General features: G+C 41.8%; 1 protein-coding gene across 3 annotated transcripts in view; it reads left to right on the top strand.

Annotated features, from left to right (window-relative positions):
* KCNMA1 (potassium calcium-activated channel subfamily M alpha 1) overlaps window positions 1–18,340 on the top strand; it is an 829,668-nt gene that overhangs the window by 634,268 nt on the left and 177,060 nt on the right. For all 3 annotated transcript variants that reach the window (XM_084845225.1, XM_084845223.1, XM_084845224.1), the window contains exon 16: window positions 9,873–9,941. In XM_084845225.1, the coding sequence (XP_084701351.1) occupies window positions 9,873–9,941 (69 nt within the window). The remainder of the gene's footprint in view (window positions 1–9,872; window positions 9,942–18,340) is intronic.

Here is an 18,340-nt window from a genome sequence, read left to right as displayed (position 1 = left end):
GGAGACATCATCTTTTGAAAGGCACTGGAGGCTGATGTGAAACCATATGGGACACGTTTAAAACGAAACAAGCCATCATGGGTGATGAATGCAGTGAGGTCTCTCCTGTACTCATGTAATAAGACTTGATGATAAGCACTTGGTAGGTCAAAGGTAGAAAATCATGTGGCTCCCCGTCGTTCAGTAAATATTTCTTCCGTGTGAGGGAGCAGGTGGCTGTCAACTACCACAGCCTTGTTTGGCTCCCTCAAGTCCACACAAGGATGGATATTTCCTGTCTTCTTTGTAATCACAACAATTGGGGAAATCCAGTTAGAAGAATCAATAGTCTCAATGATGTCATTCTGCACTAATTTTTTAAATTCCTGTGATACAGCATCTCTCACAGCAAATGGTAACCAGCGTAGTTTCTGTTGTCCTGGCCTCACGTTGTGTCTAATTTTAACTTTGTGAATGAAGCCCTTTGCCCAGCCTAATTCTCCTTCTGTGTTGTGAGCTATTACAGTTGCAAGTGAAGTATGAGCTGTAGTATTGTCGGGTGGTATTGAGGTGATAGTCCCATTAAGTACTTGCATGCACAGTGCAACAAAAAGATCTCTGCCTGGGATGGGAGTTCCCTCTGGTACGATGTAGAACTCAGCTGCCACACATTTTGTCTCAAATGCTACTTTTGCTGGTAGACAACCAAGAACTGAAATTGGATTCCTTAAGTAACTTATGAGACGCAATTTAGGTACTGTAAGTAGTGAGCTACTGAAGTACTGTATATAAATAGACTTGGGCAGTGTGGAGACTGCAGAGCCTCTATCTAACATCAACTCAATGTCCTGGGACTTCCTTACTGTACTGTACACACTGTAACAACGCATGTCATTCTATCCACTGTAGTAGCTTCAGCAATTCCTCTTCCAGACTTAAAGCAGTAACTTCTGGTACAGCATCTTCACTTATAGATTGTTGAGACTGGGCACTCCGGCATACCCTAGCAAAATGTCCTTTCCTTTTGCACTGTCTGCACTGAGCCTCCCTTGCAGGGCAGTTAGCATAATTTGCTGTATGTTATGTTGATCCACAATGATAGCATACTGTCTGTGCACATTTTGAGGGCTCTGGGCACTTATTTGTACCATCTTTAAACTTGTCCATAGACCTCAAGATTTATTTTTATTGTTTTGAAAGGCTGAACAGCCTGTACTGGTTCTATCTTGCCTTGATCCATTAGCTTTGCCTCTGTCTGGCTGGCTGGCAATTGTCATGGCTTTCTGCAAGGTAAGGTAAGATAAGTTTCTAGCAAGAGGCGTTCCCTGATGCGGAGCATCACTGTCTTCTCTACCAACTGATCCTGAATCATTTCCTCTGCCGTATCTCCAAAATACAAGTAACAGCCATTTCCCTCAAAGCAGCAATATATTGATCTGTAGTTTCTCCTTGTTTCTGTCCTCGCTGGTGAAATTGATAGTGTTCCACCACAATATTAACTTTAGGCACAAAAAAGTTTCTTAAAGCAGCCAAAGTTGTCTCATATTTATCAAATTATAGAAGATTCTCTGAGCTTCTGCTCCCAAGCAATGGATGAGTAATGCACGCTTCCTTGCATCCGGAAGTTCCTTATCATTAATAGCCAGCACACAGGTCTCAAACATTCTAGTCCAAGAAGTAAATGGCATCACTGCTCACCCGGGGTTTGGAGGAAAGGTGGTGGTGGCGTCAAAGGTAGAAGAGCTACCCCACCTTTGTTGCCAAGTTGTTGTATTGCAAGAATCCCAAGACACCAGAGATGGCTACTTAAATGCTTCTTTATTCTAGGCCTTTTCTCAAAATGGAAACTCAAGCAAACAGGCTCCCTCTCCAATCCTCCTGACTCCTCCTTTTCACTTCCTCTTCTTCCCCACTTCTTCCCATGCCTCTACTACAACTCCCAACATGCAATTCACCTACCACAATACCACACAAAGTTATTTCTGTCATGCCCCAACTGGAGGAGTCCTCCTCAGAGGAGGAGCTAGAGGCAGAAGCTCAGGGTACCCCAGACCAGGGACTGCCATCAGACCCACAGGAGCCTGAGCCCTCAGGGGGGGTCTCTTGGCCGGCTGCTGCAGGTCTGATTTGCGTCCTTCCAGGCTGCCGTGATAGGCTACATAAGTATTCATGTAGCCTATCACGGCAAAGAGCAGGGGCGCAAACGGCGTAGCTGCCGTTTGCGCCCCTGCTGTTTGCCGTGATAGGCTATGTAAATACTTACGTAGCCTATCATGGCAGCCTGGAAGGGTGCAAATGGCGGCCGCTATGACGGCCACCATTTGCGGCCACAGCAGCCCAGCCGCAGCCGGAACTCCGGCTGCGGCTGGCCCTGGCCGGTGGCTCTGTGGACCTGCCACGGAGCGGAGCTGGCCAGGGGGGATTCCTGGGGGAGGGACGGAGTGCCTCCCCTTCACCGCGGATGCCCCAGCGCGGAACCAGGTAGGTGTTTCGTACATCCCTATTTGTGCATGAAGCTAAACCAGACTAGCCTACATTTACTGATCTGTACTGTATTAAATCTTATTGCTAGTTTTCTTTCCTGTACAGAGACAATTTGCATGACTAAAAATTAGCCCTGGTCATGCAAAATATTCATGGCCTGGAAAGAAATCTAGTTGTGCAATGGAGCAATTACATTACTATAAGGAAACAGACATTCATCCAGTTGAACATCAAGTCTGGAGTACCCAAATGGATTCACCTCAATTGAATCACAATGCATGTGGCCTTGTAAATCAGAAACCTAAATAATCAAAATCACTGAGGCTCAAGGATGGTTCTGTGAAGAAGAGCTGATAAGCAAAAGAGTCTCGGTACAGACAAAGCTTTTATCTGTATTCTTCTACCTTGTAAGTGGCCCTCAGAGTGACCTCTCTGAGGCTGCAATCCTATACCCACTTACCTGGGAGTAAGCCCCACTGAACTCAGTGGGACTTACCTCTGTGTAGACACATAGGATTGGGCTGTAACTTCATGGGGTGTCACCCACCTTTATCAAATGGGTCAAAGAAGCAACTCAAACTCTGAAATGTCCTGCTCTAGATCGAGTCTTGGCTGTTTGCAAGCATGTAAAAGGAGCGAGGTAACAGAGCAGTCAGGCTGGCAAGCAATTGGTCAAGCACACAGGTTTCAGTCCAAGGAGGTTTAAGCTAAGGCAAGAGTGGTCAAAATCCAGGCAGAGATCAGAACACAGGCAGTCAGGCAGGCAACGAATTCAGGAGAATTCCGCCACGGATTTCAGTGAGGCCGAATGCACATGGGTTGTTGTGTTGTGTGAACCGGGTCACATAATCCTTACATTATACCAGCCTTGAGGTTGCCACGGCTGTCTGCGTTCACAGCTGAAAAACCAGTTTATGCTTATAAAAGGCCCTTTAGGCCAAAGACACTACCTGCAAATCCAGGAGCAGTGCTGGGTCCAACAGCATACCCAGACTGCACACTTAATCTTTTGGAGGGGGTGTGATTTCCAGATCAGGAGAATTGCCAATTCGCAGATCAGTTGTATTCCCAACATTAACTTCTGCATCACATCTGGGTTGAGCTTTAATGTATTCACCCATAACCAGTCTATATCACCGTTCAAAACTTCCATTGCTTCATCTAACACGGCTGAGGAGCAGAGTGTCTTCAGCATATGATGACACTTGACCCCAAATCTCCAGACAATGTTCATGTAGATCAGGGGCAGGCAACCAATGCCCCCTGGAAACCTTTCCTTGGTCCTCCCAAGGTGCCCTACCCCTCCCACTTAAAAAAAATGAACTAATTTTCTTACTGGCAACTATGATTGATAGGAAAAAGGGTTTTGTTGGTGCTGAAAACTGTGGGTTCAAAGTAGTTGTTGGGGCTTAGACCCCACCTCTGCCTTGTACTCAGTCTTTTGGGCAGATTACTTGTCCTTTGCCACGCCTCTCATGGCAGCCATTTTGTGGTGGTGCTCAGACCCCGATGCAGATGTTAAAAAGAAACTCAAAAAGAGGTGTGTAACACTATCATTGGAGCACTCAACAGTGGCCACAAGACAGGAAAAGGTCAGTTTACATTCCAATTCCAAAGAAGGGCAACGCCTAAGAGTATTCGAACTACCGTACAATTGCGCTCATTTCACATGCCAGCAAGGTGATGCTCAAAATCCTACAAGCTAGGCTTCAGCAGTATGCGAACCGAGAACTACCGGAAGTACAAGCTGGGTTTCGAAGAGGCAGAGGAACTAGAGATGAAATCGCCAACTTTCGCCGGATCATGGAGAAAGCAAGAGAATTCCAGAAAAACGTCTATTTCTGCTTCATTGACTACGCTAAAGCCTTTGATTGTGTGGATCACAACAAACTCTGGCAAATTCTTAAAGAAGTGGGAGTACCAGACCACCTTACCTGTCTCCTGAGAAACCTGTACGAGGGACAAGAAGCAACAGTAAGAACCGGACATGGAACAACCGATTGGTTCCAAATTGGGAAAGGAGTACGACAAGGCTGCATATTGTCGCCTTGCTTATTTAACTTATATGCAGAGTACATCATGAGAAACGCCGGGTTGGATGAATCAGAGGTCGGAATTAAGATTGCCGGGAGAATTATCAACAACCTCAGATACGCAGATGATACCACCCTAATGGCAGAAAGCGAAGAGGATCTCAAGAGCCTCTTGTTGAGGGTGAAAGAGGAGAGTGCAAAAGCTGGTTTGAAGCTCAACATTAAAAAAAATGAAGATCATGGCATCTGGCCCCATCACTTCCTGGCATATAGAAGGGGAAGAAATGGAAGCAGTGAGAAATTTTATTTTCTTGGGCTCCAAGATCACCGCAGACAGTGACTGTAGCCATGAAATTAAAGACGCTTGCTCCTTGGGAGGAAAGCTATGGCACACCTAGACAGCATAGTAAGAAGCAGAGACATCACCTTGCCGACAAAGGTCCGCCTAATCAAAGCTATGGTTTTCCCAGTAGTAATGTATGGCTGTGAGAGCTGGACTATAAGGAAGGCTGAGCGCCGAAGAATTGATGCGTTCGAACTGTGGTGCTGGAGAAGACCCTTACGAGTCCCCTGGACTGCAAGGAGGTCAAATCAGTCCATCCTAAAGGAATTCAACCCTGAGTGCTCCTTGGAAGGACAGATACTGAAGCGGAAGCTCAAATATTTTGGCCACCTAATGCGAAGAGAAAACTCTCTGGAAAAGACCCTGATGCTGGGAAAGACTGAAGGCAAAAGGAGAAGGGGACGGCAGAGGATGAGATGGCTAGATAGCATCACTGATGCAATGAATATGGACTTGAGCACGCTCCGGGAGAGAGCGCAGGACAGGAAGGCCTGGCGTACTATGGTCCATGGGGTCACGAAGAGTCGGACACGACTGAACGACTGAACAACAACAACAACAACAGTACCACAAGAAATATCTTTCTTTCCTGCAACTGGGAAAGATTGTTTTGTTTTCCTTATTAAAAGTGAGAGTGGGGCAAGCATTCCTTGATGAAAACTTTAGTAGGGCCACTTTGGGCCAGAAAAAGTTGTCATAGGGCCCAGATTTTTTAGCTCATGTGCCACCAATTCATAATCCCCGTTCTCATCTATAGTCTGGAGTCACTTGTTCCAGTGCCCCCTCCGCTGGAGTCTGAAAGGGTTTGATACCTTTATAGACAGGGTTCTGCCCTCAGTTCTAACAACCAGGTGAACAAACAAGGCATGTTTACTTAATTGAGCTAATATCCATGTATTATACATTTAATCTTTTGTAGGGAGAAAACTACAAATACTACATTTTCTTAAACTGTGGCTTTATTTCATCACTGGAATTTTCCATGTGTCCAGTTAATGAGGGTTTTTATGGAACTGACTGTGGGAACTTCTGTTTTCTTTGCTACCTCATGCTGGAGTGTATATTTAATGCCACTGTGAAGGCAAGAATGGTTTGGTTTTATATATCCTTGCCTTTTGATGATTACATCCTAACCATAGCCTTTGTTGTGCACTGTGGGTTGAATGCAGAATGCTGACCAAGCCTTTCCTTTATACATTAATGCTCCCAAAATACAACAAGCCAAGTTTGTATCTGTAGGTTCCATGAGACAATACTTCTCTGGATGTTTTAGTGAACTAAAATGTAGCAGGTTTCACATCTAATTTATGCAAGTGATGAGTGCAGCTCCTCAGAAATACTGAAGTTAATTAGAAGAAGAATTTATTTCCCTCTAGGTAGGTAGACAGTTGGTCCTAGCTTCTTTAGAGCCTTTGTTCATGAACATCTGTGTTCAAACTGCTGCCGTTAATAAATGGTGTTGGTAGTTAAAAAGAAAAGAGGGAAATAGATTAAGGCTCCCTATACTATTTCCATTTTTTGTGATTGTTAACATAGAACTCATATGCAGGAAAGTAATCCTGGTGTTTATTAAAGCAGTACTGTTAGGGGTTAAGGTTACCTAACCTTTCTCTAAGACCCTAAGCTACAAATGTATATAGATTTTATAGTGGTTCATCTGCTCTAGCTTATCCAAAGAATCCAGGCAATTGTAATTGGGCAGTGTGCTAAGAATTCTCTTTGAGAGACCCTTTCCCCCATACTACCCATTCCAAGGGTCCCTGGGAAAAAGGAATAACTCTTAAACCAGTTTAAGCCTGTTGCCCCTGGACTCAGGAATTAAGACACATGAGGCATGGCTGGGTTAAAAAAGGCCAGAGATTTGAGCTGCTAAGGTGCAGTGAATGCCCTGGTTCCCGAACCAGCCCTGTCTCCAAGGTAGGTACCTGTAGTCCAGGAGTGCTGAACCTCTTTCAGCCTGAGGGCCATGATCAATTCCAGAGAAGCTCTTGGGGGCTCCATTCCAGTAAAAGGTGGGGCTGAAGGCAAAATAGGAGTGGCCAAAGTAAAAACAGGCAGGCTAAAATGCCAGCATATTTTAGTTTACAGCTCTTACTGCCAGCAACTAAGCCTAAGGAGAAGCTTTTCAACCTTTTAGAATAGGGAAAATGTGCAAACGCTGGGAAACCAAATCAGGTCAGGGGAATGGGAGTGGGTACAGGAAGGGGGTACAGCCATTTGGGGGAACCCCAGAGGACCATACTGGGACTCCAGGCAGGACACCCCTGCTATACTGCTATAAAGTGAGCCAGTTGAGACCCTGCTGTGTCCTGTAGGCTCTCATGCTTGGGAGACCCCACCCTAGCTCTGAGTCTTGAGCAGTCATATATACTGCTTTTGACCAGTCACAGCTCATGCACCCATCACTCCATCTCTCCCCAAACGAATGGGTGTGGTGACTCCCAAGAAGGTTCTTGCTCCAGTTGCCCTCAGGCCAATATTGTTTATTTATTTTATTTATTGCACTTATATCCCGCCATTTTTCCTCCAAGGAACTCAAGGTGGCATACATAATCCTCCTCCTCCTCTATTTTATCCTCACGACAACAACCCTGTGAGGTAGCTTGGGCTGAGAGTCTGTGACTGGCCCAAAGTCACCTAGTGGGCTTCCATGGCCAAGTGGGGACTAGTACCCGGATCTCCCAACTCCCAGTCCAGCACTCTAATCACTACAACAAACTGGCTGTGAGTGATAGTTTAAGAAGCTGCCTAGTCCCAACCCTTCATCATGTTGTCCTGACTTTCTTTTCTAACCCCACACTGGGGCCACTTTGGGGGACTTAAAATTTATCATGTTCAACAAGATTTGAACAAAAAAACCCAGAATTGCTTAAAATTAGACCTTCTATGAGCAGTCTCATAGGCTGTCCCAGCTTGATAGAGGGAAAACCACCAACTTTTACCATTGGCCATTCAGTCAAGGGAGATGGGGGGGGATTGCTATTTAGCCCTGGGGCAACTGGCCAATCCCATGCTTCTGTAGTCTTGGAATGGCATGATTACAGGAGACTGGCAGTGGGAGGACGGTCAGTTGCTCTAAGGATAGCCTCAGGCCTTCTTCAGAACTGGCCATGCTGCATGAAGGAGTTTACCCATAGTCACAATGTGAGCCCTTTATCTCACCTTACATGCTCCATGCTCCAAAGGTCTGGGGCAAAACAGAGGAGATGCGAGCGGGATAATGTGGCTGTACCTTTACAAGAGGATTTTATAATTCTTGGGAACAATCCTCCTGTGGGAATTGTTCGGTGTAGAAGTGTATTGAGAAACAGAAATTGTCCAATGCAGACGTGTATTGGCAAAACAGAAATAAAAACAGTTCTCTGGTTGTTAAAATTTCTGTTGTAAAATTGGCTACACAGAAGATTTGAAGCTAGTAGAATTGTAACAATATAATGCAGAGAAGAATAGGATTCTTGCTAATGCACCGATACACGGGTCAATTCTCATGTTATTTTGTTTTCGGATATATAATCTTTTAGCAGTCACTCTCTTCTTGTTAGCATATGATTTTAAGAATTAGTTTTTTTACATCTTAATTTTCGATAAAACAGAGATATGTTAACAATACCTATAATGAAAAAAAAATCACAGTTGAGAATTACAATGATAACAACAATAACAAAAACAGGACTACAATGCAAAATCGAAAGCAAGATTGGTAAATCCTTGAGTTTAAGATTGGCGATTTATTCATAATTTAGATTATCACTCATATTGAAGAGCTTGTAGTTTTAAACAGTGTAACTGCCCCACCCCACAATCTTATTAAACCATTCTGCCTTTCTTGGTTTTCTTTTTGATGTCCAGTGCATACAGCTTGTTAGCATGAGTAATACAACAGGCTCCCTGATAGACCTGTGAAGACAACACCAGAATCTGCAATTCACGGTGCTGTTAGGGAGCTAGTCATGTGTATTACTCCTTCATATAAAACGTGTTCATATGTATTTATTTATGGGAGTGACATACGGCACATGTATTATGACAGAATAACACAACATGGAAATTAGCTCTTGAGTTTACAATTACAACCATTTTTTTTACAGAAAAAGAACATTTTTCATACCAAAGTATGCAGCCTATACTAATAATTCTCAAGTATTTCAATGTCTTTGCCAGCTACATGTGAAAGTTGTATGAGGTCACAAAAGTGGAGAATAGAAGGGAAAATGTTATGTATCTCAGGCTACATCCAGATGTAAGAGTCTTGACTGATGAGCCTGGTATGCATCCAGCCTTACCCCTTTTTGGACAGATGTGCAAACTTCCAAACAGAATTTTGCTCAGGAGCATCTGATTCTTCCCATTTCTAGTTAAAGATGGCTGTACAGAGTCCTGATTTACTGTCCCTTGTGACAATCACAAAAAAACCCTGCCTCCCTGGCCAGATGTGCAGAGTGATGATTGGCTGGCCATGCCAGCAATAATTAAGCCATGCCCTTCTTGCTCATAGTAATCTTTCAAGTAAGAAAAATGGCTGGCTTAAAAAAAGGAAAAGAAAGGCCAACAATAAATGTTTAACTATAGAAAGATGCTGCGTACGTGAAAAAATATGTTTAAAAATACCAAACGCCTGCTTGAAATATGGGGAGGTGGGCTATATATCCACCCTAGAATTAAAGCCAGGTATGAATGTCAAAGATTAGCAAATGCTGGGTAAACAGAGCTCATCCTACAGAAGGAAAACCCAGACACCCATTCCTGGAGGGTGGTTTGCCTCTACTCTATGCAGCCTAAGCCTGCAGTCCTATATGCACGTACTTGGGAGTAAATCTCACTGAACTCAGTAGGACTTATTTCTGAGTTGAGATGTATAGGATTGTACTGTAAGTAATTTTTGAAGAAGCTTTCTTTGACACTTCTCAGTTTTACAGTAGAATTGATGTCATCACCTTTTTTCCAACTGAATTATGTCTTGACTGTATTTTTTAATGAAAAAGTGTTCATTTTTAACCATGATGCATTGACCCTTTTCTTTTTTCTTTTGGCAGACTGGTCTTCGCAAAGCTAAAGCTCTTAATGATAGCCATAGAATACAAGTCGGAAAAACGGGAAAGCAGGTATGTGATTTCCTCCAAAAACATTTTCATAATGCACCTTTGATAATTTGGCCTGCTTAGATTTCTTTCTTTTTTTTCTGAACGGGTGTTAATACCAATGAGAGCATTTTACACCCCCCTCATTGTGGCATCACTCCACCAGCTCACATAACTCAACCAAATGGCTGCATCATCCCTCCTCTGAACCAGATTGTCATAACGTTGGTTAAAAGGAACCATATTCTAATTTCTACAGTTTTTAAGGTGTGGAGGTTTTTTGGATTTTGGTCCTCCACTCCCCCTATGCACCTTGATAAGGAATCCAAACCCCAAATTAAAATTACAACCAGGCTGGTGGGTGGAAGATAACCACAACCTCTGTATAGCTCAATGCCATATAACTACCATAAGTACTTCCAAATGACAGATTTACATCTATACATAGGAATGTTGCACCTTGAATCATGTGCAAAGCTTGGCTTGAAGCACCATATGCATTGCTAGTGCTACATAATGCTAATACTGTTTTTCTACTGGTCCAAATAAATGGACAGATGAATATTAAACTACAATGTAGTTCTGCACCCAACTACAGTGGGTTCTGCACTGGCCCATGATGAGGCTGCTCCAAGTCCTGTTTTGCTCTGTGACCACAAGCTAGAGAATTCCCCACAAAAGGAAAAGAAAAACAGTGCCTAGTTCCAAAAACCAAAGTATGAAAGAAAAGTTAGAGTGTAAAATGTGTAGGAATTATTTATAATAAATTCACATTTAGATACTGTAAGTGATGATAGTACACATATTTATTTATCAGTCCTCATTAGCTATACAATCCTTTTTTATTTGTTTCAGCATTCCCAGCTGCTCTAATGAATTTACAGAACTCCCTGTGTTGTTTTAAAGAAATGTAACCGTTAAGTAAATACAAGCCACTGAGGAAGACCACACAGGCAAAACACTTTTTCACATCAGAGAATTTTATGGCTAATGAGGATTGATTTTATTTATAATTGTTGTCAATTAATGTTTTGTAATTATTGAATGTGAACAAATCTTAATCTATAGGTTTTATACCACAATCTAGAGAAGCCATTGCATGCACAAAAATAGCTTAACATGTGGAAAAGTATATGTGCAATGTTCCACACACATTAATATTTACAGTAAATCAGTGTGGTGTGATCCACCATTCCATCTATCAGAGAGAAGGCATTGTCATGAGGCATGTGGCTTCTGGAACTCTGTGCTCCTTTCAGCAAAAGAGGCAAGTGCCACAGGCAGGAGAAAGACAGCTGGGCAAATGCAGGGGAAGGAGACTGAGTCTCTTGGCCTGCTCAGGAGGGCACAAGAGCTCCTTTAAAAGGAGCAATGAGCAAGGAAATACAAATAGCCATTGGTAGTGCAATGTAATTTACATTAGCACTAGTGCCGAATTGGGTACTTCCCATGTGAAGTAACTCCTGACCTTTTTATTTTCGCTGTGCAGCTGCTGCATTCCAAGCACCTTGACTGGAGCAGAGGTATAAGGGGAGGGGAAAATGTTTAACCCTTTCCCCAAATCCCATTTTCCCAATTAAAATTGCTTCTGCCAAGCTGGTTTACCACTTGTAGGGGGAGGGAGAAAGATACTAGGTCCCTGCACCATTTCCTCTGTGGGTGGAAAACCAGATTGTTGGAGATTTTATCAGGAAAACATTGTTGGGGGAAAAGGGCAAACCTTCCCCCCACACAACTGCACCACTAAATTTGCACATGCACACTCAGTTACATCTCAGTAAAAAGCTTCACTTGTCTGTTGTGCCAGCCATGCTTACAAGTCCAGCATGCTGTAAATCCAACAACAAGTCCACGCCCTTAGTCCAACACTCTTACCTATTTAGGGAGAACAGTATTTCCCATTTCCATTCCTTTATTGTTTCATTAATTTGCTCTGTCCTGCATTTAGAATTCTGGTTAAATTAGGCAAATTTCTAAAATTAATTCTGGAATCAGAGCATGCACAGTTTGCTGCAGCTTTCATTCCTTCATTTCATTTACATCTCCCCTCCCACCCTATGTTACCAATGCACATTTGTGCATTGATAAAACACTGCAAAAAAATAACCACAACCCATCAGTCTTGATACAACCATACCTCCATTCATATCAACCTTGCTTTTTGTGATGTTTTATCAATATTGCAAAAGATTATTTACTTTGAATACTTATCAGTGAAGAGAATTTGTTATAAACGTTACATGTAGCTCTGTGGCAAATACTGTATAATTTCAATACTCACTTTGAAATTAACTAATTTGACAGAGCTAAACAGAATATTGAGGGGGGAGGGGAGCAACCATGCCAAACATTTGTGTTTTAATATTGTTTGGTGTCCTTTTGTCCCCTTGGTTTGGCACCATTTTCTCCATCTTCATCTTTGCAGTCCTCTGCCTCATTTGCCCATACTGCCTTTTAATCTGATAGTCTGTGGTGAGTCAAGGCTCAGCAGAGAACATCAGGGGTTTGTGAAAGTGTGGCTCAGAGGAGAGGCCAGCTTTTAAGAACCCCAAATTCTTCTCCCACTCAGGTTGAAATCCAAGCAGGAAAAGAATTTCTGGTTTCACTAGCTGAGGCATGCTGTGCATAGCTTGAGCAAAGGCAGGCTGGGCTTGTATCTCGGGGTGGGGGCATCCAAAGCCAACATCACTTCAGCTAGGGCCAATTTTAAGAGGTGTAGGGGTGAATTTGGAATGGGTGCCAAAAGCCACTGTCCATAGATTATGTGCACCCCCCCCCCCATTTGTTTGTTTCCAATCTCCATAAAAACTAATGGAGTTGTTTTTCCAGTGAGGGAGGGAAAGACAAGCTACAGAGAGAAAATTGGGGTGGGGGTTGGAGAATAAAAGCTACCCCCCCACAGGTCATCCATAGAGGTGTTGCTTGTGTCCTATCTCTGATTTGGTCCCTCCAGCATCTTTTCTCCACCCACATAGTGGGTTGAGGACTGGAAAAAGGCTTCCAAGATTGGCTGAGCCCTTGGATTAGATTGGTAAAACTGCCCAAGTTTTTTTCTAGGAGAATTAAGGTAGTTTTCGAGATAATCTGAGGGGAAGTTCACCCAGCCCAAGTGGTGACCCATACTATTTTGTGTACAAAAGTCCATGATATCATCATGTCATAGCATTGTAATGGAATTGAGAGAATCATGTGGCTTGCCACAGCCAATAGCATTAAACAGCTGTATGAGCAAATGAGGATGAGGGCAACACAGAAGAAAGAAAATAGAAGCAGAAGAATAGTACTGAAACTGTGAAAATATATTGAAAGTTGATGTGAATGGGAGGTACTTTTCAACATTCATAAAAGCAAAGATGAACACAGATGAGAAAAGGTGTGTTGGTACAGCCTTAATTAGACCTGAATAAGACACCTTGCCATATGAAATTAGCTTTTCCCGCAAAGAGCTTTTACAGCTTGAGATGCATTTGTTTATTTGATTTGTACCCTGCCTTTCTACCAAAAATGGCACTCAAGGCAGCTTACAATTGCTAGTAAAACTTGATAAAAACAGTAATAAACAAATACTTAAAACACAATTAAGACTATTAAAAACACAGCAGCAACAGAGTAAAAACAGCATCTAGCTCAACAGACCCTCTTACACACCAAAGACCCATTAAAGCGATCTTTGCCTGCTAGCAGGAGGACAACAGAGAGGGAGCAAATCTAGCTTCCCTCAGCAGGGAGCTCCACAGCCAGGGAGAAACCATCAAGATGGCCCTCTTTGGCATTGCTACCAAATGTATTGGACTCCCTCCTACTTCACCTGTGTACAAACCTTTCCTAGCCATCAGGTGGGTCTTAAAGGCGGCCCTGTTCTTAAACAATTACCTCAGTGAACAACTACCTCAGCTAGGCCAGTCATTCATTCATAAGGAAGTATTCCAAATCTGTCACACTTCCCAGACATTTTGAAGAGGATAGTCCCCCTTACTGAATTATTGATCTTCTACGTGGGACCCTTCCACTTTCCTCCTCAGTGACAAAGGTAGCTTATGAAAACAGAGATTCAGCACTCTTTCTTATGCCAGGGTTTGGAACAAAGCCATACACGTTTGGTCCTACATATCTCCTGTAACACTCTGCTGACAAGTGATATGTAAAAAGGGTGTATGTGATCCCAGATGTTTGTTTTATGTTGTCAAATACTAATGTCTATTTCTTTCAAAGGTGTTCCATTTTCAAAAAGTCACAAGCTTGAAAGTGTTTTCAGTTTCATTCAAGGGCACACCCAAAATAAATGTTGCCATTGAGCAGCTTCATGATGCAGTAGCAAATGTAAAGCCAATACTTGATTTTGATTAATGTTGCTTATTATGAGAATGGACAATACAAAGCAATACCTTAAGAGCAATTGCTTACATAAGATTCGTTTGCACTTCTGTCCAAGAATTCCTGCTCTGATTCTTTGCAGTAATTTATTTTATTGCCATTTACTAATATGCATTAGAAATGTAGGTTCCCCCATTCTCCCTTCAGTAGTACACTGGACAATTTATCTTCCTTTTAAGTTAATGGGAGTGATTTTATGAACTTCAAAGGGAACTGGAATAAATCTTTCATCATAAAGTGACATTTAAAATATATCACTTGAAACTGCAGACTAGAGCATCCTCTTAGAAATTTAAGGCTTGGATTCAAAAAGCTATGATAGGACGTAGTATGCCCAGTGAGATTCTTTTTTCTTGCTTTTGCAGGGGTTGCTGGAATTCAAACAGAGGTGCTCACATAGGTGAGCGCCCCTGTTCAAATTCTGATGAGCAGAGCTGAGACAGGCTCTGCCTCCTTTTCCCTCTGTCCCAAGGGCCCCAAAACATACCTTTATACCAGCAGGAGGTGCCTGAGGTGGAGGCAGGTGCTCCCACCCCATGGTGAAGCTTCTTCTCCCATTCTAGAAAATGTCAGCAATAACTTCTAGTCTGATTCTGTGAACCATCAACCCCAAATTCCAGTGGGTATTACCTTGGCAGACACTGAGTTATCCAAACAAAACATGAAATGTATCTGAGCCCTGAACTGAAAAGTGATAGACCAAGTGGGGTGGGCAAACTGGTGATGATAGGAAATATATGAAATTGTCTGATAATATTTATCTGTGCAGGCTAAAAACAAAGCATATGTTAAAAAAAAACAATGGAGGGAAATACAATACTGTTGTGCTGTAATATCCAACAATACCAGGAGTAAGTATTACCAAGCAAAACCAAATGCGTTTCGACTAAACATCTTTGTCAGTGGTCTAGTACATAAAAATGGTCTAATATATAAAAGGGATATAAGAAGATAACAAGGCATTTATATATACACACACATTTTACAGCCCAGGTTCCTCACTTTTTTGTACTAATTTGTTTTCAGGACTACTGCAGTTCCTTGCCTTCCCCAGAACTAGATAACTGTAGTGGAGCTCAAGGCCCCTTTTCAGTTTTCTATTATTCGGATGTACACATGCCCTGGCATGTGCATATACCAGTTCAAGGTTGGCAAGGTCCATGAATTGGTGAGTTTTTAACACATGATATATTTCTGTGTCTTAATATATATTTAGGAAGCAGCTTCTAAAAATTAAACTTTTTAAAAATGAAATTGTTTTTATATTCACAGGTGGAGACACTGCAGTGTCATATATTTTTTATAGTTGTGAGGAACTTGGACTGTAAAATGTGTGTGCCTATATAAGCCCTGTTATCTTCTTATATACTTTTTATACTAGACCATTTTTATGTACTAGACCACTGACAAAGACTTAAGTCAAAACACATTTGGTTTTGCTTGGTACTGGTTACTCCTGGTACTGCTGGATATTACAGCACAACAGTATTGTATTTCTCTCCATATGCTGTGTTTTTAGCCTGCATAGATAAAATAATATCAGACATTTTTGTATGTTTTCTATCATCACCAGTTTGCCCACCCCACCTCACCATACACTGAGTTGTGCCAACAAGTATCAGCTGAGTCACTGGTTTGCTGCTGTTAACAGTCTGACTATGCTATTCAGAAATAGCCACATTAGTCACAGCTATGTTAGGTGTGTTAACAGTGGTTTGTCATTATTACTTTCAGTGACAGTAATAATGGTTGAACCATCACCCATGGTATATGTTTTGATTTCTTTTCCCTGTCTCACAGTGGTCTCTGGTCAAACAGGTATTGAGGTTTCTGAAACAGGGTAGTGAAAATAAATGTGTGTTCTGTGAACAATGATGGTGCTGGCATACCACCTCCAAGTCTCTCACAAGCTTTTGTCTGGACACAGGCTTGGAAATATATCCTGCTGAAATCAATGGAACTTGATTACAAGAACACGTGTTGAGGGAAAAGTTAGAATTTCATTGAAAAGGAGCTTCTAGATGCTTTCCCCCAGTGTGTACTGTGGCATTTTGCAATTTGGGTCAGCTGGACCCACCTTCCTGAGCTTGTCAAAGGGATGCATTCAGTTTGATTCTTGATGTCCTTTATCCTCAAGGAAGACATCATTTTTAGCCAAGAGCAGAACTGAAGCATCCCATCCAAGAGCACTCCAGAAGGAAAGTGAATAAAATAACTTGCTATTCCATCAACAGGATGCAAAGTCACCTACAAAGGCCACATCCTTTTTCCTCAAATACAAGTTTTACTGTGAAGCTCTTTCTCTCTTTTTTGCCAGAGAAAGTAAAAATGGAAAGACAACCAATATTCTTCTCTCATGTACCCTGTGTTTATTCCTCCGTTAAACTTTCTCCCTGTCTCTCCATTTTATTTGTCCTCATTCTCAGCAGAAAAACCTTTTTTAAAAAAATGTTGCAGCCTTTGGAGGACTTGAAATAAAAGGTTTTTTTGCCTTTGTTTTAGTGTCAGTTGATTTCTTATCAAAGTGTTTGATTTGCAATTTTTTTCTTGTCGTTTGCAGAAGCCGAAAGCGGTATGCCCTCTTCGTTACCTTTCCTTCCAACCTCAACCCTACCTTCACTCCTTCTAACTTCAGGACTAATCCTTTGCCAAGAATACAGGAAGATAACATCTTTGTCTATCTTTCTCTTGATATATATATCTATATATAAATATAGATATATAGATATAGATATATGAACCCCCCACAGTTTCAAAGAGGAGAGAGAACTCTATAGCAACCGTTGGTTTCTTTGTTGTTTTTTGTGACTTACGCACTAACTTCTTTGCAGGGATACACACATACACACACACACACACACACACACACAAATAAAATTTGGATACAAGGCTTTTGTCTTAAGATACCATAGGTGCATAAGATTATTACAATAGGAGAACTGTCTCTCCTGTCCAGTACTCTTTTTTCCCTGTTTTGATGTACTTTCCTTATGTTGCAACAGTGTCTGCTCCCCGTCTATTAACCTTTGTGCCTCATTGTCTTTGTATTCACACCTTCGCTGAGATATAGAGTCCTCCTTCAGCATATATGTTATACACAGTAGTTCATGTCCTTTAATTTTACTTTCCATTAAAAGAGTATGAATGCCTTGATTTTCTTTTCTTTTAAGTTTCAAATATAATAATGAAGCAGATTAATTGAAATACAGTACCACACAGAAGCTACTGTATTGTTTTATCAATGCACACTGTGTAGCTCTTTGCACTACACATTCATATTCATTCCAACATAGGAGGCCATTGACTGGAACCTTTGAATGAGTTGGCTTCTTTCCCTCACCTTGTGCTGGCATGTTTTGCATATTATTTTAATGTGCTGATATTCAGTGCCCCATCTCGCGCTTACACACCATCCTGCTGTTGTGGATTTGAAATTAGTAAGGCATGAATTACCAAATCCTTTTTATTTCTCTATTATTTTTACTAGTGTGAACTGTTTGGGGTGCCCACTGGGACCTTTTCATTCTTGACATATTTTCATTTCCCCTTGAGCTGTGTACCCCAACCTTAGTTTCTCTCCCACATGCGCTTCTGGTTCTGTCTTACCATTCTGTGTAGTGTGTAACATTCTTTCTTTTTAGTTCTTATATCCTGTGGATTTGGAGTAGATATGTGAAAAAGAGAGGTGGCTTCCTGTCAGTTTGGCATTATTCATATGATCCAACTGCAGAGAAGTTACTGCAACACTTGGCATCTTCAAGGATCTGCAGTTGTTGCACCTCTTGTTTGGCTTCTTGTTTACAGTAATTTTAACCTTGTGGTAATGGCATGCTTAGCAGTGTGAGAAATGTGTGTGGTTTAAAAAAAGCACCGACTTGCTCCCAGAATAAAATGGCACATTATGTTGCAATTCCAATTCATGACCATGAGCAAAAGACAATTTGGATGCTTGAGAATATGTTGTATTCGGTACCATCTAAGTTAAAACAAGTTTTGACATGGAAAAGGAATAGATAATGCAATCCGTTTGCAGTTGACATTATTACCAA

This window comes from Heloderma suspectum, chromosome 3 (genome assembly GCF_057233095.1).
Source record: "Heloderma suspectum isolate Gila_16-S chromosome 3, 16-S_ref, whole genome shotgun sequence".
Lineage (NCBI taxonomy): Eukaryota > Metazoa > Chordata > Lepidosauria > Squamata > Helodermatidae > Heloderma > Heloderma suspectum.
Note: the sequence above shows the minus strand (reverse complement) of the source record. Positions and strands in the feature narration are given on the sequence as shown.